General features: G+C 39.0%; 1 protein-coding gene across 1 annotated transcript in view; it reads right to left on the bottom strand.

Annotated features, from left to right (window-relative positions):
* The window catches only part of atg7 (ATG7 autophagy related 7 homolog (S. cerevisiae)), a 60,591-nt gene that overhangs the window by 17,465 nt on the left and 19,599 nt on the right, over positions 1-23,527 (bottom strand). The window contains exons 16-18 of the mRNA XM_020629066.3: positions 21,838-21,913; positions 13,398-13,478; positions 7,040-7,162 (exon numbers count right to left, since the gene is read on the bottom strand). Coding sequence (XP_020484722.1) covers positions 7,040-7,162; positions 13,398-13,478; positions 21,838-21,913 — 280 coding nt within the window. The remainder of the gene's footprint in view (positions 1-7,039; positions 7,163-13,397; positions 13,479-21,837; positions 21,914-23,527) is intronic.

Raw genomic sequence — 23,527 nt, 5'->3', positions numbered from 1 at the left:
AATATAAAAGCTCTTTACTTCTCATTATGTCTCACTCCAACACACAAAAATCAGTTGAAGGTCCCGGGACATTTTTTTTAATCTCTTTGACCTAGCAGTGGAAAGATCTGCTTATGGCAATGTTGAGTTGAACAATGATACATCCAATTATGGCTGCAGCTGTCTTTCTTTATAGAATTATTAGGGCGGTCAACATTAACTTGTTACTCACAATTAATTAAGGTCAGAAATGAATGCATTTATTTTTTTAATAACAATTAATCGCATGCCATTTCGTCCCTTCTGGTGCACCTTAGATAAGATGAATCTCGATAGAGAGAAAAAAAAGACAGAGTGTAAGATAACATCATGTTTAAAAGGATATAACAAAGAGGAGTATAAAATCTGTTTTCTTTGATACGTATTTGGTCCATAGAGAGCCATTAAAAGTTCATTTGAAGCCAAAGTTGACATTTGACACATTTTGTTGTTCGTTTAAATCATATAACAAGTATAGAATCTTTATATTTGTGAGGCCTGGACCTATCAGCATTAAGTGTTTGTTTTGTTCATTTGATTAATCAAGTGGTTACTTTGGCATTATATCCAAACAATGTTACTGTGCTAGGTTTTGTGACACACATAAAGTCAAGGGTTATGATGGGTGGAGCGTGGTTTGATCACATTGTGTTATAACATCTATTTCAAAGTCATTGCTTATTTCTCCCCTGAGTGCAAGAATGGAAAAAAAAAAAGGGGGAGGGGCTTTGATATGGACAGATAAAAAACTTGTTTTGAAAGCATAGCAACCCAAAGACATACTTCCATTTTATTGCACCTTTAAATAAAATGGAGAAAAGACAAAAAAAAGGTGAATTGTGCTCAAATGGAAATCTGAAATCAGTTACACTTTTTCAAATGTCTCTCTCTCTTTTTCTTTCTTCCTCTGTCTCTCCATCTCTGGGTCTCACAGGAGGGTGCACAGTGTGCTAATGAAAAAGCAGACTTAATATGTTTTCCCTGGGTCCATCTGGTAATAATTGTAGCATGTAGCAACCGTAGCTGTGTTTGGATAAAGCTGACATACATGGGGCCCTCTGACGCTCAACTGTTTGCGTGTGTGTGTGTGTATGTGTGTGTGTGTGTGTGTGTGTTTATGTGGGGCTGATAAAGAGAGTGAGGGAGGAAGGAGGAAAGGAGCATGTGACTGGTGAGACGAGAAAGTGTGTGTGTCTTTGAGTGTATGTGTGAGTGTGTGTGTGCGCGTGTGTGTGCGTGCATGCAGGCTAGTACTTGTTTTCCAAGCTGCCGGGTGATGAGCCAACATAACTAAATCAACTTTATCGTCAGCACACTGTTTTACGTAGAGCGGCACAGAGCAGAACAGGGTCGAGCGTGGGTGGTTGGAAGCCTCTGCTCCTTCGGGGCATTAGTATGACTCAAGGTGATGATTTGTGGCAACTGATGGTACACAGACTGTTATCAAAACAGCTAGAGGTACATAGGCGTCTATACTTTACTAAACAGCCTTGATGCACTTGAATCAGACCAAAAATGAAAAGTGTTAAGATTTTGGATTTGTAGTGTTATCTAAAAAATATAATTTGGCTTTTAATAAAATGGTGGTTCAATCCATGGCAATCTTCTTGTAAAACCAAAAATGGAGTACGGTAAGTACAATTTCTTTAAGACTTAGTTATCACATGTTGGCCACTCCTAACCATTAATTAGTCTCACAGGGCAATTCTTGAGCAAGACGCTGAACTCAAGATTAGATACACTGGGTGTTAACTTAAAACAAATTTCTCCCACATAAGGGGCCCAAGACCCCCAGGAGTCCTGGATGCGGAATCTTCCAGGAGGGTCCTATTTTATTAAGTAAAGATTGAGGTAATTCTACAATGATTTCATTTCAAACTACATCAGTGTGATGAGCTTGTTGTACAAACACAGGTTACACCCTCAAGAGTGTTATTGGATGGATAATGTGGTCCAGAAAATGAACCCCCTTGGTGTTGGGTTCTAAATCCTATGAGAGATAATCACATCAAATGCAGATCTGTTGCTCCATTATTTGTCTAGACACATGGGATTTGAATATTAAATACACTAGACTTAAATAATACAAAAGTTGTGATGAGCTTGTCATACATTACAGATTTTGTTTTTCCCTGAGTTGGAGAAGCTGTCACTCCATTCTTCAATGAACAAAAAAAATAGTGTCACAAGATAACACCAAAAAACAAAAGACCAGAGTGTGACACATTCTGCTCTGAGTTCACTGTAAACGTCTTTATCTTGTGACTTACTGGCAGTGCTGCATGTTTGGAGTAGGTGGATGGGAGTGGAACATGACCTCTGCAAAAAGAAGACTCTTTGTGCTGAGAGGGTCACACATCCTTCGCGTTCACACTGAGACAGATTGATGTGTGCGGGAACACACAACAACAAGCATGCACAATGGCAAAGCTTTCGGAAAATGATGAGGAGAAAATTGAATAAGAAGGACGACACATGATCACCAGTCTCATTTTATACCATATTGTGTAACGCAACTGTGGTATAGCTGGCAAAAATATTGATCACAGATCACTTTTAAATTTGACTAATCAAGTGTAGTGTGATTCAAGTCACTAAAAAAAAAAAAGTAATGCCCTAAACCATTGGGTTTGCAAATTTTCCAAAGGCTCTACTACTTAACCTTTCTCTTTATGACCTTGACTACAATTCATGGTTAGAAACTATGGAGGCAACAAAGTTGTATTTTACAGAGATTTGTTTTTAAACGATCCCAAAAAATGTAATTAAATAAAGACAAAGACATTATAAATTTCCGTATCTTAAATAACTGTAGGATTTACCACCCTTTGTCATACTGTAATGCCAATAGCATAACACTTAAATAAATAATAAATATATGAATAGTGGGAAGAGGTGCATTTACTGTTGTCAGATTATTATTATTATTTTTTTAACACAGTCAGTCAACCTATAGGCGAGCTACTTAAAACCAGCTCCCGAGCTACCTGTACCTGCTACCTGCACTACATGTCACATTCGCCCATTAACATTCATTATTTAAAGAGCCCATCAGTGCTATCTAATCTCATTTTTACAGACATTCACAAACTGTTTATGCTTCTCAGCACCCAGAGCAACTTCGGGTTCCATGTTTTGCCCAAGGACACTTTGACTTGAGCAGAAGCTGGATTCAAACCACCGACCTTCCAACTGTAAAAATGACAGACTACCACTGATCCACAGCCGCCCCAAACTCTCTTCACAGGAGCGGTCAAGATGTCGACTTGAATATTTCATGACGTAATCGACAAACCAAAGTGTGACATCAAGAAAGCTTATGCGATATTATGGCATTATTGCTACAAGTAGATTTTTATGATGGAATAGCCCTTTTACTTGTACGTATGTTGTACTCAGGATATGTACTAAAAAAAAAATCACATTATTTCCCTGTTTTTTTGGGGGGTTTTTTAATAATAAGAAATAGCTAGACCCCTGTTTATGCCTGTTAGAATGAATATGAGCAGTTCTTTAATGAATCCTCAAGCTGAAATCATTGTGTGGGCATCCGAGGAGAGGTACAACATCCTGTACAGACACTCATTTCCTCTACGGCTCTCAGAGTGTTTGTGTGTGTTCATTTGTCTGACGCAGCCCTCCTCAGTGAGGTCACATTAAGGAAGACTAGTCGACTAAGAAAATGACTACATGTGCATGCTGACACAATAACCTGGTTTAGCATCTGTTTAAATTCTTGGCATAGTGGATGGGAGGCCCAGTTCAGTTCAAGTGAGCCCTCTTATACCTCATCTTGACCATGGCAGCAACAAGGATTGGCCTGAAACCCAGAAACTAACTTGATTTGACGCAAATACATAATGTAGCCCCCGTCACAACAAAATCTGCATCGCCATATTTCTTAGTTTTCAGATTTAGAATGAAATAAATATGCCTAAAGCCACATTTTTCACTCTGACTTTATTCTGCCAGCCCCCAAGTATAATTTCTACAGAAAGTCATCGTGAGCTGATGAGAGAACACAACAGGCTATTATCAGGAGAATTCCCCTTGAGCAAAAGGACATTTATTTCAATATTGTGATAGGTGCACGACCATATACTATATGCAGAGCTGGGATCGTGAGGACCGTTGCGCTGATGCCGCAGGTCCGTTTCTGATGGGCTGGAGGAGTAGCTACAGCAGACGTTCAGGCGGTAAGAAAAAACTGATGAAAAACACTTGTTTGTTTGTCTGTAGGAGGACAGATGCACAGATTGTGGCTGCTGTGTTGGTTGGAGGACTTGTATCTACTGACTTTCTAAAAAAGCTGCTGTTTTTGCTGCTTTTTGATATACTGTATATATCTACTTGTATTAAATATCAACTTAATTAACTGACTTCTTTTAAAACGATTAAATGGTTAAGGGAGTTAAATTTTGATGAACCGTGCCCACCTCTGACTGTATGCATGTGACTGTTGCTATCTCTGTGCACGTAATTAAACTGCTGCATTATGTTTTCTGTCTGCCAGTATCTTTTTCTCTCTTGTGACTCCGTCGAACTACACATAGCATTGATATTAATGTAAACACTCTCATTATAGCGAGTGCACATGTGAAAACGGCATAAGTTTAGTCACTGTTTGGACTATGGGGGCCCCCATTTGTTTGTCGCGTTGAACATGAAAGCACTTGTTGTTTCGGTGTATTAAACCCGGCCATTTTATTATTATTCATTTTTTCGGCCTTGTGTTCTGTTTCAGATATTTTAAAAAAAAAATGCCACCAGTTAGGAGTCTTAAGACACTGCAAGACAGATTTTCAAGCACTGCCATTCTGCTACAAGAGTATGAAATCCCAACAGGGCTGTTCACACAAAGGCGCCATTCATACTGCTATGTGCACACAGAAAAGCATGCACACACACATAGCTTTCAGTCAGTCTAAACTTTTACCGAACTTGAACTCCCCCAAAACTCTGTGGTGACCGCATAAAAAGTAGTTCTCAGGTTACAAAGTTGCCCAGAATAGACCTTAAGTACATAGTAGTGCTATTTGGTGACGTAGATTATAGTTTAGAACAGTTTCATACACACGCATGTGCAAATACACACACAGATACACACAGCCTGTAATGAATCCAGAACCAAGGTTCACGAGAAGAGACCAGTGCAAATACAGTCATTAAAGACCACTATAATCCATACACAAACATTTTGTAATGTATGACAAATTTCATTGTGTTCCGAATTAGTCATTGAGCAACCACATAAATCACAGATTTACAGTACGACTGGCTTCTAAAAAACTAAACTCAGACGATGATTTAGTGAATGTAAAGTAAAATGTTCTTAAAATAAAGAGTCAATAAATAATCTGATACTAACATCCAAGACCAACTCATAATTGTATAAAACTCTTAAATTAAAAAATAGAAAATGTGTCCCAAAAAGTCCCAAAAAGATCCCTTAAAACTTCTCATTTCCTAACATTGAGAATGATCATTACCTAAGGCCAGTTCTTCTTTAAATACAGGTCAAGACCTAAAGTGAGCCACAGGCCTGTTTCGATTGGATGCACGTATAAAAAAAAAGAAGTAATAATATGCTATCACAAGTCAGAGAAGCACTTCTGTCCCTTCCCGGAATTGGATGGGGAAAAAAAACTTAAAGGGACGTTCTCTAAGTGCAGTAGTTTTCAGAAGAGCTAATCTGTGTACAGGAAACAGGCGCTAAGACTTCTGGCGCTAGTGGGCTGAGCAATCAAAACAATCTCTCCATCTTCTGATGGAAGACAAGACGACCTAAACCAGAGACGGGGGTGGATAGTGAGGCAAAGAACAAACGAAAGAGGTAGAGAGGATAGTGAAAGACATGAAGACTGAAGAGAGGCGAGAGAAAGGATAAAGTGGGAAAAAGAAATTAAGGAAGATATAGAGTAACACTGAAGAAAAAAAAACAGACTTCATTTAGTCTTCACTGGCTTCTACTTTATGTCCCTCCAACATCTTTATTTCCCAGAATCCCTGTCCTAGTTTAAAGTCCATTCTCTCTTCTCTTAGTCTTTTCTCCCTCCTTTGTTTCTCTTATCTGCCCTCCTTTTTCTCTTGCTTCTTCGCTCTCTCTCCTCCCCTCCTCCATCTGTGTTATGAGTAGGAGTTGGGGAGAAAGTACGTGGGATTTTCCCACAGCTCGACAGGCCTAGACCCAACCCCACACCCACTCATTTTCTGTCTCTCCCTACACTCCCCTCCGTCTCATGTCAGAGGGGAGTCTTGAGGAAAACCACCCATATTTTTCAACAAAGTTTTTCTGGCAGTTGTTTGTTGGAACTTTGTAGAGCTTGTTGCTCCACAGAAATCAACTGTGTGCTACTATGGCAACAAAGAAAGAAAAAGGAAGTTACAGGAAAAATATCTATGCCTTTATTTGAATAAAAAAAAAAGTGCATTTTATTGAAGTAACCCCACACATATATTCCTTAATTCCCAAATGAGGGCACAGATGTTTTGTAAGGGAATAAAGCGTTTTGTAAGGATTTCTCAGGGTCACAAAGCCTACTCAGCTCATGAAGACCTTCATAAGCTCTATCTAACAATCTACTTTCCATCCCTTATTTAGATCCAGGCAGGGTTCACGCAGGAAAAAGCAAGAGCACCCAGAAGCCCCTCTCTTCAGCCGTGATGTCAGACTTTTCCTAAGGCATTCCCATGACAGGTTGAATATTGAATCCCTCTGACCTACCCTGGAAGATTTCAATCACAGTTTGAAGCCAGAGATGTGAAAGTGAAGGGCTTGCTGATATTCTTTCAAGTAATACCTGGTATGCCTGAGAACAGGCTCATGAATTGTAAATCAAAAAGAGGCTCAGTTCACTTACTTGAAAAAAAATCAAGATGGACTATGATTTCCTCAAAGTGGCATTAAGTGTGACATGATGTTTTTATTCAGGTACATGTTGACCCTGCCTCTCTGAGCTCAGCAGGCTATGAGTATGTTTCCATACTGTTAGTGCAGGTGTGTATGAGAGTGTGTTTTTACCTCTGCAGCCTGTGTCTCTTGGTGCAACAGTGTCAACCCGGTCAGGTCTTCAAGGAATGAGTGGGAGGAATTAAAAACCTTGGACAGAAAGTTGAATCCTTCCCTCTCATAGTGGTCCAGGACCTGGACAAAAACAAGATGTAACAGGACAAGTTGAGTCTTTTGCTTGTCTACAAATACATATATGAGAAAAGAAACATGATGCAGGCAATTTTGTAACCATTTATTAAGATGCTGCCCTCAACTGTGGAATGATTGACAACCAATAGACTATTAAATAAATTGACACACAAAAAAATTGTTTTGTTAGCAGAAGTAATTATATGTGTCGCTTAACTTTGTAGGTACATATTCTACATATTCACACAGGCACCAGTTTTAGAGTTAAATGAAGAATGCTTGGCAGATTTTAAAAGTTAAAAGTTACAACCCTAATGAATAAATGCATTAGCCTCCAATTGGAGAAAAGACACATTTTCAGACTTTTTTTCCAATTTGCCCTGAAGTTGAAATGCAAACCTTGTAAAAAAAACAATGGTGGAAAAGGTTTTTTTAATGGTATTGCATTGATTAATCTCTCAAGTTAAATAAAACATCGTGTTTATTGAAGAGTAATTACAGCATCAGGCATGACAATCCGAGTGAACAAGTTTGAATCTCGTGTTCCTTAAGAGTGAAGGGCTGAGGCATGCTGATGGCTCGGGATTTGGAAGGGGGGGTACACTTAAATCAAATATATCATAAAGATAGAAAGGGGCTTTTATGGGTCTAAAAAAATCAAATTGGTCCCTCTGCCCTATATGCCCAGCCTGTGTTACACCACAGCTCAGCACCTCTGCAATCATGCCGATGTTTACCTTGATCTCCTTCCAGTACACACTTCAAATATCCACACCTACTTTCCAAAACACACACATCACAGACAACACACAGATCCTCTGCCCTCTCGTCTACCTTCCTAGGCTTGGACGTGCCTTTCATGGACACCCAACAGACCCTCCTCTGCAGGTGTAGGGTTACCTCCACCTCAGACATCAACACACTATGTGAGTCAATACCTGTGCATATGTGTGTGTGTGTGTGTGTGTGTGTGCTCGCAGACTGACCTGGCGTCTAGCCTTGGAGCCAGACACACTGCACACAATACACACTGACGTGTCTCTCGTTAATCTTTTCAACCTCTCTTTTCTTGCCTTCCTTCTCTTTTATTTCTTTGATTCTCCACTTCCACGCATGGGATCCGTTACATGAGACGCCAACGGCCAAAACCACTTTGTTGAAATAGAGTTGCTCCTGACACAGAGGCAACATGATAACTGGGATAATACAATACACTTAGATCATTAACTTGTGTCCATATCAATACTAGACAAACAATAACATGAGTAGTGACTTCCATAGTATCTTGTATTACGGCACAGTTTTAGTTTCAAAATAAAACTGAAAATGGAAAAATGGAAATCCAGTAAATATCAAAAGAGGTTTTTAATTATGATAAAAAAGATACACCTATATCAAACCTGTAGTTCCCGAGACAAGATACAAAAGTTCAAATCAAAATTTAGTGTGATAGTGGATGAAATTTAAAGGGCTGTTTAGCACCTGATAAAAATAAACAGAAACAATTTGCAGAACAATTATGATATTCCATATTAACTTAACAGTAACAAAAACTACAGGCTTAATGACTGTGTGTTTTTGAGTGTGTGTGCGTTGGTATGTTGCATTATTAAATGAATCATACATCGGATTGCTCGTAACATAAAGAACATGGTTTACTGTAATGCAAAGTTAATGTTTTTGTTGACAGTCAAAAGGAATGTAAATATATATCCTGTATTTATTGACTGTTAAGCAACAAAGATCATCTTGTAACTGTCTGAGCGTTACTAAAAGCAGTTTTGAATGTAGCCACATTAGTTTATTTATGTATTTTTTTTTTTTATTGTACATGGACGGTCTATATTAAGCAATATTTCTGGAAATGTGCCAGAGTTAGCGAAAAGGCAAGTTTCAACCTGTAGTCATTGACCAGATATGAGAATAGGCTCGCTAAAAAGAACAAAACAAGAAAAGGAAAGGGGAAAAAGAGAGTAAATAGGGTGCAAGCAACACCTTATGATGGAACATTGCTAAAAACTACAAGAAATAACATTGCCGTATTGGCGCGAGCAGGTAAGTATGAACAGCAGTATGAACAGCAGGTATCATTTGATTACCATGTTTTTATTTTAAAAATGTGGTTTGATTGTTTTTACATATAATTAGATGTATTCTTGTCACTGATATTTTAACAATTGTAATATGTTATACACTGTAGTTGTGTAATTATATTAAAGGGCCATTCTCTTTGTAACACAAGGTCAAGCAAAGAGTCCTGTGCCATACCTAAGGGAAGAAAATACATCCTCTCCCCCTCCCAAGAAGAAGACTGCAATGTCAGAGCTTTTTGGGGAGCTCTTCAGAACAGAGGAACAGACAAGGCCCATTGCCCAGATCATTGAGGAGGAAGTCACCACATACAAGTTGGCAGACTGCATTCATGTGGATGCTGCACAACAACACCTCTGTGTCCAGGGAACCTCTGTTGCAAGTGAGAGAATTTTCTCCACTGCAGGTGATATTGTAAGTGCAAATCGCTCTCGCCTTAATGCAGAGAATGTCGAAAGGCTTATCTTTTTACAGAAGAACCTCAAAATACAGGAATAGATAGCTGACCAAACTGGTATTGCACTTTACAATCTTAATGTAGGCCACTGAGTACAGGTTTATTTATTCAAAATGGCCAATTTATGTTTACTGAAGTACAGGTTTATTTATTGAAAGTAGTGAATTTTTGAATTATTTATTTTACTTTTGAATTAATATTTCCCTAGTTTGTATATGGGCTACCAGCAGCTGTGGGCTGCCAGGGCTAAGCACTTGCCCTTTGGAAGTGTTATTTTATTTTCTATGTATTTTATATAGTTTTGTTTATTTTATACCATACAATACACCAGGAATGTGTATGACTTTGTTTTTGCTTCAAAGTAAAATAAATAGTTTTAAAATGAAAAAAGTAGCTCTCTTTCTTTATCCCTTGCTATTCTGTAAAATTTGCCTAAAACACTTAACACTGGAAACACTTTAACGGCCCGGGCCATCAGAACTGAACCGAACCGTGAACCGTGACCAAAAAACCGAGGTACGTATTGAACCGTGGGCTGACTGTATTGTTGCATCCCTATAGTATCCACAGATGTAAACTACGTAAACCATGCAGGAAGGACGAGTTCAGACTGACGCCAAACTATTGACTAAACGTTAAGAGGCCTTTTGTTAGTGGTTTTGCCTTGATGTAACACTCACTGCTCCCTTAGTGTAAATGACTAAACAGTTCCTGGTGACTCAATGGCTCTGACTTCCCCTGTTAACATGTACGGTCAATACACCAGGTTAGAAACACACAATCTCCATACTGACTCATTTAGAAACCACTCAGGATTTATGGTATTTCAGAGAATCAGCACACTTCCCAGGAAGCAAAGCTCGTAAAGAATGAGTTAAGACTTAGTGGTTTCCGTGCAACACATACAAGTCTACCTTATTTGTAAAGAAAAGCATGTAGGGAAAAAAGTATATATTTATAAAAAAATGTGTCATAGCATATACAGTATATATATATATTTATAAATATATATATATGTGTGTTTGCGTGTTTGTGCTGAGTTTATTCTGTTGACATTTATTTATTTTTAAATAATTGAAAAGAGTAAAGGGGCATATCATCATTTCTGGGATGTTAAAACCTGATAATATTTGTATTAAAAGATAACCACTTAACAAATTGACTACTTTCCCATTTTTGAAAAAAAATTTGCCAAGCCAAAATAGACGAGATGATATATTTCATTGATGACTTTACTTGTGCATTTTTAACATCAGAAGTAGTTTCAGAGTTTAGTGTTATAATAACACAATCTTAAGTTATTGTAAGTATACTTTAGCAACCTCAAAGGCTTCATCTTAAATCTGGATTATCATATTTCTAAAACCTTAAGATGAAAATTTCAAAATCAAACCAAATACAATAGAGAGGTAATGTACCTGCACACCAAGATTCAAATGTTGCAATCTGTGACATGACAGGGACTATTTTTGATCCTAATGAAGCTCCAGGTAATAAAAGGTTCAAAGGAAGTCAGACATTTAATATGAAAAACACTGTGAGCTTTGCATGTGACTACAATGTTGTTCAAAAAAAAATGTCAAGATGTTTTTACATTACAAAAAAAAAAATACCATAAATAGTGTTAGCGTATTCGGTAGTGTTAGTACAAGTAATTGTAGTAAGAGGTGTCTGGCACGGTTTAAGACAAAGCCACGTCAGCTGTGATTTACTCTCTGGCATGTAGCTTTATTGGCTTTTAGCCCCAGAAAAGAGTTAGGAAATGTGCACACACACACACACACACAGACACACACACACAGACACACACAGACACACACACACACACACACACACACACACACACACACACACACACACACACACACACACACACACACACACACACACACACACACACACACACACACACACACACACACACACACACACACACACACACACACACACACACACACACACACAAAATGAAAAGCCTCAACTCTACAGGAACTGCTCCAGTCCAGACAGGGGCTGGATTGTTTTGTTTCCATAGTGACCTGGCAGCACACAGCTGACTGCGGCAGGAATACACACACACACACACACACACACACACACACACACACACACACTGAAGACAAAGACATACGCACACACATTACAGTGGAGTGATAGATGGACAGAGGGACACACAAAGACAGGAGGAGAGAGAACAGGAAAGTAGAAAAGGTAAGCAGGGGGAGAAGAAAAGAGGGAGAGTTGAAAGAGTAGAAGGACTGGTAGCAAGAGAAAGAGTTAAAGGGAAATAAGCAGATGCAAAACAGTGAGGGAAAATGTGTGTGGGTGGGATTTAGGGAATCAAAACATATTCATGTATTTCACTACTCAGCCTAGATCCCTTCCTCAGCAAAGGATTGTCTTTCCTAACTCGTGTTGTTCATTGTTCCTGGCTACACAGGCTTCAGCCAATCACTGTCAAACCTTATGAACCCTCCGTGCAGACCGAATAATCTCATCAGTCACACAGGCAGAAACACGACACCTTAAGATGGGCTGGAACTTTATCCTCTTTTTTTAAAGTTTTTTTAGAGGCAGCGTAGTTGGAGAAAACGTCTTTTTTTTTTTTTTTTTTTAAGTAAAAGCTAGCCAACTTCAATTTCCCTCCCCCCTCTGAGTCTTGGTTTCTCCCTCTGTGTTGCACTCACTCTGTCTTCTCATGAAAGTGATAGATCTGGGGCTTTATGACCTCTTTATAGACACAAAGACTGCATTGAGATCAGGGAGAGAAAAAAGAGAGAGAACCAGCCTTCCACTCATCACAACAACCTTTCTTCAGCCCTGCACTTCCTCTCTTTATCCCAACCCCCTCACCCCTATCTTGCTTTTTCTCCCTTTTTTTATTTTATTTGTGCCTCACTAAGCTGTGCCCCCTCCCCCTCTGGTCTTACACTTGTTTAACCAATAATATCACTGGGTGCTTCTAACTACGTATCCACCTGGAGCAATGATTGGCCTGTTAGTTGGCTTTGGACCAATGGCTACGAGGTAAAAAGACACTTGGGCAATTCCTCCCACCCTAACTTGGATATGTGTACCATTCACCAACTCTTCTATGACACACACACACACACACACACACACACACACACACACACACACACACACACACACACACACACACACACACACACACACACACACACACACACACACACACACACACACACACACACACACACACACACACACACACACACACACACACACACACACACACACACACACACACACACACACACACACACACACACACACACACACACACAGCAGTGGTGGAAGAGCAGCTAAATCAACTCATACGACAGTAACTGACATCAATGAGCAACTGCTGCCTGATTGTTACCACATGGCTTTACCAGCTTTTCTGTGTGTGTGTGTGTGTGTGTGTGTGTGTGTGTGTGTGTGTGTGTGTGTGTGTGTGTGTGTGTGTGTGTGTGTGTGTTCAGTATTCCTCCAGGAATAACATTTCAACATAGCTCAACTCTGATTCAACAATGCAGAAATGGGAGAGATGGGAATCCCCTTATTTCTGCTAAGGCTGCAACTTGTGGTTCATAACAAAGTTGCTCTCAAATCACTTGTCTTCGGAGTAAACCGAATCTTAAAACTCATATTTGGAGCTTTTCACTTACAACATGTGCTACTTACAATGGGTGAGCAGGCGGTACATTTGTCAAAGGCCAGGCTGGCAGGCAGGACGTTGTCGAACCTTGAAAGAAAACCTCGGATCTGTGGAAGAGAAATCGACATGTCAATAATATGATATTAAACATCACAACTTAAAGGGGGGCATTTCTTTAAAACCATTAATTTATTCATATTGTACATTTGAAATGTGTATGTGCAAAAACATATGCTCTATGCTCCCTAAGCATAAAGAGACAAAAGCTGACGAAACAAAATAAAAAAAGTTCATTTTATTGTTCACCAAATGTGTTTTGGACAGATATGATCCTTATATGGGAAAGAAGCAACCTTTTCAGGTTATCAGGAAGATTAAATCTTCAGTAGTAAAAGTAGTGAACATTAAATCCAATGCTTTAAACTCTGAGAGACGTTTGAATCTGAGGTTTAAAAGCATGCATATAGCGCCATCTGGTGCCTGAGAGGCTGCAGCCTTTCAGATATTTTTTTTTTTAGGTCTCTCCTTTGAAATCCTTCACTCCTATTTATGGCAGCAGTAATTACCACTAATTACCTTGATGACTGTCCAAAGGACGACTTCCCTCAAACACACAGACACACGCAACAACAAACTCTGTGGCGACACATGTTGAAACCTTCATATTTCCAGTCTATGGTTGAAACGCCACTCATCACTGATATATATTCCATTCATTGTTTCCCTCCTCCTCTCTTATACCCACATCCTCCTGCTTCAAATAAAAGCTCAATCCGTGATGTTTTGTGGTGACGCATGTTGACCAGCAGATGAAATGAATGCCTCACTATAATCATCTGGTAATGAAACAAAAAAATACATCGAATTTTGGAGAGAAGTGGCTTCATAATGCAGAGTGAACAAAAGAGGAAAATAAGTAAGAGCTTTCAGTTTTTAACTGGGAAAAGTGGATTCAAATGCTATGACATCATCACACACCCTTTCTTTGAAATACTCTCCATTATACCAACTTTCCAACCATCAACACTCACAAAAGTAATGCACCTATTTCCACATTTATTATGTAAGTGTTTTAAACCTGACCAACTTCAGTAGGTTTAACTTCATCTTAAGACTTGAAAAAAATCCTCTTGATGTGAAACCACTTCAATTGACTAGGTAAATTGCACAATTATAAACTGATTATTAATAATGTCCTAGATGGGCTCACGTAGGGTAAACTTGGGATTCTCAGAAGCTCACTTCAGAGGATCATGTTTGGGAGAGGAATTTCTTGGGTTTTTTTTAACAATTGTTAAAAGGTCTTTGCGTTTAAGCTATAAAATCCTAATCGTACCAATTTAAAGGAATGTGTGTGTAGTGTATGCTGGGGTTTCAGAATAATAGCTGATTCAAGAGAACTGTGTATACTTAATTAAGAATAACTGTCTTAAGTAAATTCAACATAAACATCCTGTAGAAGTTCAACTGTAAGAATGTGTCATTGAATGAACCTGAGACTTTTTGGTTAGATTTACTAAACTGTAGCATAATAAATGATCTGCTGTGGCTCAGTTGGTAGAGTCAGCGTCTCTAAACCAGAAGGTGGGGGGTTCGATCCCCAGCTCCTGCAGCCACACGCCTGAACCTAGAGTTGTTCCCATATATGCAGAGTATGAATGTGTATGAATAGGATTAGTTACTTCTGATGGACACCTTACATAGCAGCCTCTACCATCAGGGAATGAATGGGTAGGTGTGACATGCGGTGTGAAAGCTCTTTTTACTTTTCCCCTTTACTCAACATGGGACTTGTTTACATAACTAAATTTAGTAAGTCTAACATTTCATTTCTCAGTGAATGCTGTGTGTTAGACTAAGGCTATCAAAATAAGGTTTACATCTCCCACCGTGTGACTAATAATCTCAAATTGTACAGAAGACTGGTTCTTCTCTACCAAGAGTGTTAGCTGGGGGCTCATTACATTCACTCTGTGTGCCTTTTATATCTTTCAAGAGATTTGCCGATAATTCTAATTAAAATGGCCTACTCAAGAGGGAAAAAAGGGAATAATAAAAACTGAGAGGGACTGCAGTAATGAGCAGTACGATTATGCGTGAGAAGAAAACTGTCAGAGCGCCCATGTCCAGGGAATGGATTCATAAATTAAAGAGTGAGTCAGACTGAAGGGTGAGAGAGGGCATGAGACATGGACAGACAAGTAGCTCTATATTAGATGCACATACTTAAAGGGATACTTCACTCATTTGCATTAAGCTTTGTATCATTAGAAACCTGGTAGTATTTTTGAATGGTCGTGCATCCCGCCCTCATTTTCCCCTGAGATGGGAAATCTTTGTATTTCTGAGTCTGAAAAGGAGCTTCCAGTGATGCAAAAATTGTAATTTTGCGTCACTGGAAGCTGTTGCGGTTAGCAGGGTGAAACTACAACGCTAGTTCCTCATATTTTCAACCACTGAAGCTACAGACCAATCACAGATCAGTGGATGGGAACTCTCTCCCAGAATCGAAACTTAACGTCCGCCATATTGCTTGGAAGCTATGCTAACAGGCTCTATGGAGAAAGCTGATAATGGTGAAACAATATTAATATAGTGGCGAGACGGCTGCTGCCGAGGGGCCAGTCTTGTGTTTTGGCCACTGTGGTCGCCGCGACACAAGACCGGCCTGTCGGCAGCAACCATCTCGCGGCTATATCGCTATATTGCCACCGCCGGCCGCTGCCACCTCAGCAGCCGCGACATAAGGCCTGCCTGTAAGCGGTGAGGACGAGGAGCCTGGGCCGGCTCGAGCTGGGGCAGACTGGAAGTGTCGGTGCTCTCACTGTTTGCCTATGGACACAGACATAGAGTCTGTTTTCTGCCAGGAATTTCCAAGATGCTAATTCCTTCTGGAAGAAATCTCGGAATCAGTTGAGGAAATGGTCTTATGTGTTGGAGTAAATATGTCTGTAAATGTTTTTATTACTATATTTCTACTGCTATATTGTATATTTTGGAACAACTGTAAGGATCGAATTTCCCTCTCAAATTAATAAAGTATTTCTGATTCTGATTCTGAAACAGAGGACCTTAGTGGCCTGCGGTGCTGTGCATTCTGGGATTTGGTGTCTTTCATCCACATGAGCCAAAAAGACAATTTCTGCCTTTTCTCGGCCAAGAAGGCACCAACTTCAAAATTTATTTCACATTTCTACTACATATATGACCCATTGTCAATACAAATTAATGTTTCAACGGGTGAAGTATCCCTTTAATATAGAGGGCATATTATGGAAATGAGTCAAGCATTTTGCTGTCTTTGCTCCTATACCAATCTCCAGATATGGAATAATTAAAATAAACCTACCAAGGTCAAGAAAGTCAAATTAGTTGCCATCTTTATGGTCAATAATGCATTACAGCTTCACATCTGTCCATCCTGGAAGACGGTTCCCTCATCTGTTGCTCTTCCTGAGACTTATTCCATTTTTTTCTGCTAAAATAGTAATTTCAGGTTGGATTTCAAGTCCTTCTTTATTGGAAACATTTTGTTGTTTGTCTACATACTGTAAATAAAACTGTCCTGACCCGTGTTAGGGATGAGTATACTGTTTTATCAGGTGTCTTATTATGTTACATAAAATATTGGTTTCCTTTTATATTACATATGTGTTGGATTTCAAGGTTCAATGTTTGTCATTACCCAAGAGTAAATCTGTTAAGCAAAGTTGTTGAAACAGATGCCATCAACTCAAAAACAGTAGCTACAAAGAGAACTTCTTAGAAGGTCATGGGTGCTTCTACACACACTAACCAACTCATACTGTAAAGTCGAAGAAGCATGTATGGGTGATGGGCATCATCTTGTGCTAGCTTTAATGTAACAGTTCAAGGGCCACAGGAACAAAATTGTTTCTGTATTATTTTGTTCTCGAGTTACATCCTCAGAGATTTGCATCTGAGAGTTCAGACACAAAATGCCAAAAGCATGCACACAGCATTTCTATGGATTTTAAATATGAAGCTATGTGAGTTCAAGTGATGAAGCAAGTTTCACATGTCAAGATAACACAACATATTCAAACTGGTTGGTTACAGCACTTGAAAATGTGGAGTCATATTTATTGGAACTTATTCTAGCACTTGTAAATAAATCCGACATCATGATGTTTACAGAAACCACCACAGGTTGTCACTGTAGCACCACAGAAAAGATACAAGTAGCTTCAAACTACTCAACTGAAGTTTGTGGCTTTTGCAGTCCATTGGTAGAGGAACATGTTTTCCAGCATAATACACACGCAAACACAGACATGCAAACACACACAATAAACACCCTCATATGCATATTATTCATTCTGTATTTCTTTCTCACAGGTCATCATTATCTTGTCAACTGGTCTTCACCCTCTTTCTCAACCCAAACACATACTTTATGTACGCACACGCACACGCACGCGCACATACACACACACACACACACACACACAGCCTTATTTGCATTCCCACTTTCCTCTAGATTATTTGGAAGAAATACCACGAGCAGTAGATGTGTCAAGCAAGTGGCAGAAATTCAAATTCTCAGGATGATGAATAGTGATGATGATGCAAATGGGGGTGGTGAGATATTTGAGTGTGTGGCAACATTCAGGGAATAAAAGGGCATAGCTTGTCTATAGATCATCTGGTCCTCCCAGTCCAGACTATACCATTGTCAGTTCAATGCTCAATCATCTTACAATGCTTTGATTAAGGGCTGCCCTTCCGGACGTGGTTAATTTACAACATTTGTATAAATTCACACAGATGATTTTCCTCTCTGTGTTTCTAGCCTGATCACAGCAAATTGAGAGTTGTTACTTGAAGTGTATTTTAGAACTTAAAAAAACAATTAACTACAGGAGGAAGACATCCCCCTTTTAATTGGGAATAAAAAAAATGAATTGAGCTTTAAAAGTGCACCTACGTTTCTCAATATATTGCCATCCCTTTGTCTACTGAAGACACAAACACCCAGACAAGCCCTATTACACACATAAAGCACAAATTAACTTTACACAAATTAACTTTACCTTTATTTAGAAAGTTTCTTCAGAAGAGCTATACAGCCACCTCACCAATTATTATGTTTATGTAAAGAGTTCTGAGTTTGTCTTAGAAAAAGATCACTCACTCAGAGCACTTCAAATCCAGGTATGATGTCATGGTGAGCCACAAGGCTTTGTCCTCAGCCCATGTCTATTTTTGGGAATCCTTATATGTAGAAGAGTGATGCAGATACCTATCTTAAGCGGGGTACACGCTACAAGATAATCGGGACAATTTTGGGCCTGATTCCTGTATTAAGACCAAAGTCTGAAAAAGTCTGAGAAATCCTGTTGAGGATGGTGTTCTCTTTATACCAAGCACATGGAACAGGGAAGCAAACTGATTGAAGCCGGAAGCACAACAAACATTACCATTAGGGGTGTGCACGTGTACACGTGTAACCGGTTAGTAAATCATAACCGTTTAGGATAAATCAGTAAATGAAAACAGTTTTATTTTTTATTTTTTATATTTGTTATTTTTTAAATTATTTTAAAATGTTTTAGAGACACGCATTCAATCATCTCTGATCAAAAATAACACAAACTATTTATTTAGAGATAAATAAAGCTACAAATGTTCCACTTTGACAACGTTACTGCGCTCACAAATGCACGTGATAAATGTTGGATAACTGACCACCGGGCATTACGTCACGTAACAAGTAAGTTTCACTTTTGACTTGCGACGGCAGCCAAGACTACTCAGCGAAGTGCGGCGTGGAGGAGCCGCACTCCTGGGGATTGAATCTGGTTCCGGGCGATTGTTTGGACGTGCCTGTGCGGGTTCATGTCGCCCTTTCGCAGCGGCGGTAACCGGTTGAACGTAAGTTTGTGAGCCTCTCTCACCCCCCTCTTCGGAGGGGGGTATTGAGCCACACTCCTTTCCCTTACTGCCCTATTCCGCTTCGTCCAGGTAGGGGGGGATTGCGCAGTCCCGAGGGTCAGGCTCATTCGACTACAACCTCAGATCAGAAGAGACAACCCGCTGAATTTAAGCATATTACTAAGCGGAGGAAAATAAACTAACGCAGAAATCCTTTGTCTCTTGTCCTTTAAAAAAATAGAGATTTCATACTCATCATGGTAGTTGTTTTATCATAGCCTTGTTATAGGCCTATATAGGCCTAAAAGAAATACATACAGGTATTTGTTTTTACAAATTCTATGGCAAGTTTTCTGTGTTACTTATATAGCCTACTTTATAAAGCACAATTGTATCTGTCCGACAACTTTGAGTGGCAGCAGTGATGCGGAGAAATCTTTCTGAAAAGCGGCCGCACCCTGCATTGGTTGCATAGCACGATTGCGCTCCAGTCTTTTTTTCTTTTTTTTAATTAATAATAATTAAAAAAAACGGTTAACCTTGCTCACGAAAAAAATGACATTGTGTAACCGTTTACAATTTTTTGTAACCGTTCACACCCCTAATTACTATGGCGACAACAGTAAACACACAGCATGAAGTTAAATGGATGTCATTAATTCAGGACCAACTTATTGATTTGTGGCAACAACATGAGGGTTTTTACAACATGTCCTGTAAAAAACACCACAATCCAACTGACAAGGAAAGAAGTTGACCAAAATGAGTTGGTCGTGATGTTGCACACCACATACTATAAAAACTGAACTGTTAATCTGTCATGATTTTAAAAATCTTTTAGTGTGTGCCAGGTCTTACCTAACTGTGATATTTTTAAAAGTTATATTTAGTCTCTTTATTTAGTATTATATGTCCGGCACACATCTAGGTGGACTATTCAAATTATTTTGGAAACTCTGTTTATTGTGATCCAAATCAACAAATGAAAAATAAACTGCAGCGATGATTCAGTTACAAAGACACAGCGAGGGAGGTGGACTTCATGACGGGATGCATTCCACACACTACATGATTATGCATAAAAGGACACTGCAACACTAACACATTCAAAGCCCTTAGGTGTTATTTTGTTCTATTTCTGAGGGAAGCTTGGCAAAGCTGTTAAATTTGTTTGTTTGCAGGCACCAGCGCTGTCATTTCACATAGTTGAGAAGGCCCCGCAGACATCCTGTCTACGTCAGCTTGGATATTCCATCTCATGCCTTTGGTGGAATTGTAAACTAGCTATGAAACTATATTGTAGACCTAAAAATTTTAAACCTTAAAAATGGGTCCAAAGAATGTTACAAATGAGGACATCATATTTTATTCATTTTTTTAAGATAACTTGGATATTCAGTCGCATAAATGTGACTATACGGCCATGCTGCGGAGCGTGGCCCAGGCTGAGAAAAATTTGAACTTAGAATATATCTGCATATACACCAAAATGTTAAACAGACTGAAACGCACACATTTGTAGACAATAGACATTAATGACATTGAAACAAAAGCCAGACTTAAAGGTTTAATAAAATAAAAGGATAATTATATTGAACTAGATAAATTATACTGCAAAGCACTATGTTATAAGGGTGAGTATTTCTGTTTACCCTGTATACGTTTGACCTTGTACTTGTAAATTTGTACTTTATCTGCATTATTTACTGTTTGTCATTGAGGGTTTCACAACCAGGAAAAAAACAAGTTCTATTTCAATGATAAAAAAACAACAAACTGCAGCCTTTTATTGTCAGCATCTCATTTGAACTATCAGTATCCATCAGAGACGCTAAGCTTGTGGTTGATTTACAATGAACAAATATATGAAAGACACACTTTTGTAGTTGCTTCTATTTCTTGTTAAAACAGATATTCAAAACAGTTTCACACTAAAGGCTTATTTCACTTATAAAATAAAAAAATGACTAAGTATGCTTTCCCTGCTAAGACTATCTATTCAACTAAGAGTAAAACTGATTAGGCAGCAATTTTATCACACAGGTGTGCTGCCGGCTGGCCACAATAAAAGGCCACTCTGAAGGGCCTTTCAGATAGGACGCTGTGGGCGCTGTGCGTCCTGTCTGAAAGGCCCTTGAGACGTGCAATTTTTATTACATAAAAGACACCACAGATAACGCAAGTTTTGATAGAGTGTGCAACTGGCATTCTGACTTCGAAAACATTCATCAGAGCTGTTGCTCATGTTTTGAAATTTCATTTTCAACAGCCACAATCCACCTCTGATACAGTTTACCAGAATTTGTCAATAGAACCAACAGACCTTTCACCCCCAGACTATTCGCAACCAGGCCAGCCCAGGACCTTCACACCTCGATTGTTTACCTTCCTAGAAAATCAGCATTTAAACTTACATGTTTTTATTTCAGTCCTATAATCACAAATATGAATGTGTTAATTGCTAATGCATTAGAGGGGATAAGCAAATGGCAGGTTATGGTCGAGCAACACAGACGGTAGGTCTTCAGTATACAATATGTGTCGGTGTGTGTGTGTTTGTGTGTGTCTGACCTGATGTGGCACCAGACCCAGAGAGGTAGGAGGTTCATTCATTCTGTCATCACTGCTGCTGGCTACTGCATAGCCTCTGAGGATAGAGACAGAGAGGGGGGAAAGAAATGATGTACTGGACCCATTTTTGTTTTGCATTTGCATTTTTGAGTGATCGTGGCTTGTGTAACATTGGCAGCATTTTCCCTGTGATTTAAACAAAGCATTAAAAGTTGAATTTATATTGAAGTGGAGAGAGAGACATAAATCATGCAATCTCCCTTTGATCTCCCCCAATATTACAGACTTTATGAGAATTTACAGAACAACACATTTAATGCACACTTTGAGGAGAACATTTATCTCAGTTTTTAAAATGTAGTGTTACTTCATTTCAGAACTGTATTTAATGTTGCAGATCATGGTTTTTGAATTGGTAAACTTGTATACTGCGGATTTAGCAAGATGCCATCAGGGAAGTTGTCTTTGACCAAAAGTTTTGTTCCATCTTAACAGATAACTTGCCATCTGTGATTCATTTCGTAACCATATATATGCTGATGATTCTACACTATAAATTTTAAAGTATGAGAAAGGAAAAGGACAAAGGACAATGTTTTGTGTCTTATTTGATAAAAGTAGAGAAGTTAGTACTAAACTATTCAAGCCAGGGTTAAAATATTTGACTCTGGAAGGATAACAATGATGAATATATCAAGTCTCACTCTGTGCTTATTGTGAGTCCATAGTTTTTCATATGTATGCTGGTCTTGAAAAGGATGTAACAGTAGAGAAAACAGGAGTAAACATTGAAGAAACAAGTGAAAAACAAGGACACAGAGAGGCCAGATGCAAGAGAGAGACAGATCTTGTTGTAATGGAAGGGCTTACACAACCATAGAGGTAACGAGAGTGCATCTTTTTCTCTTCTTTCTAAGCTTTTTATCCAGGATGGGCAGAGAAGTGCTGCTACGGCTTATACCATCTCAAAACACTCTGAAAGAAAATGGCTGCCTTATCACACCCGGCAAGCGGCCACTTTAGTTTGACTTTCACCGAACGGGCGCACACAATTGCATTTCTACAAAGACACACAAAGTGCACAAAAACACACACTTAATAATAGGCAAAAACATCCCCATTAGTGTTTGAGGAGAAGAACACTTTTAAGAGTCAAAATATCAAGCTAGTCCAGCTTGCCAAATGATCGTGAGAGCTGACTAAATCACAGTGTTTCTGAGGCATATTAATGAGAGAAGGATTATACATTGCAACAAAGCTTCTACAGCGAACACAAAGGTTTGTGCTGAACTAATTTTGGCGAGCCGTGCTCCATCCAAATCAAGGATATACAGTATGATACATGTGCGGAGCAGGAAGACGTCAGCTGCAGTGCTGTTCATTTAAAAAAGCAAAAGTAAACAAGCAAAGCTTTCTGAAAGCCTAGGAAGCAAAACCTTTAGTACCAGCATAAAGCTCTGATAAAAGGACTCAGATACCCACGGGTGGTCAGGGCTTGAACAGGGTGAGTGTCTGACCCTCAAGAACTTGTAAGTGCTTTTTTCTAAAGAGACTGGTTTGATTTTGGAATCAGCAGGGGAGGAAAGGACCAGGAGAAGAGGAAATATCAAAGGCAGTTTATTTTCTAAGGAGTGGAAATTATTCAGATCTACCTGAGGCAAGATGACTCAAGAGGCAAACACTTGCGAGG

The sequence above is a fragment of the Labrus bergylta genome, chromosome 5, assembly GCF_963930695.1.
Source record: "Labrus bergylta chromosome 5, fLabBer1.1, whole genome shotgun sequence".
Classification (NCBI taxonomy): Eukaryota; Metazoa; Chordata; class Actinopteri; order Labriformes; family Labridae; genus Labrus; species Labrus bergylta.
Note: the sequence above shows the minus strand (reverse complement) of the source record. Positions and strands in the feature narration are given on the sequence as shown.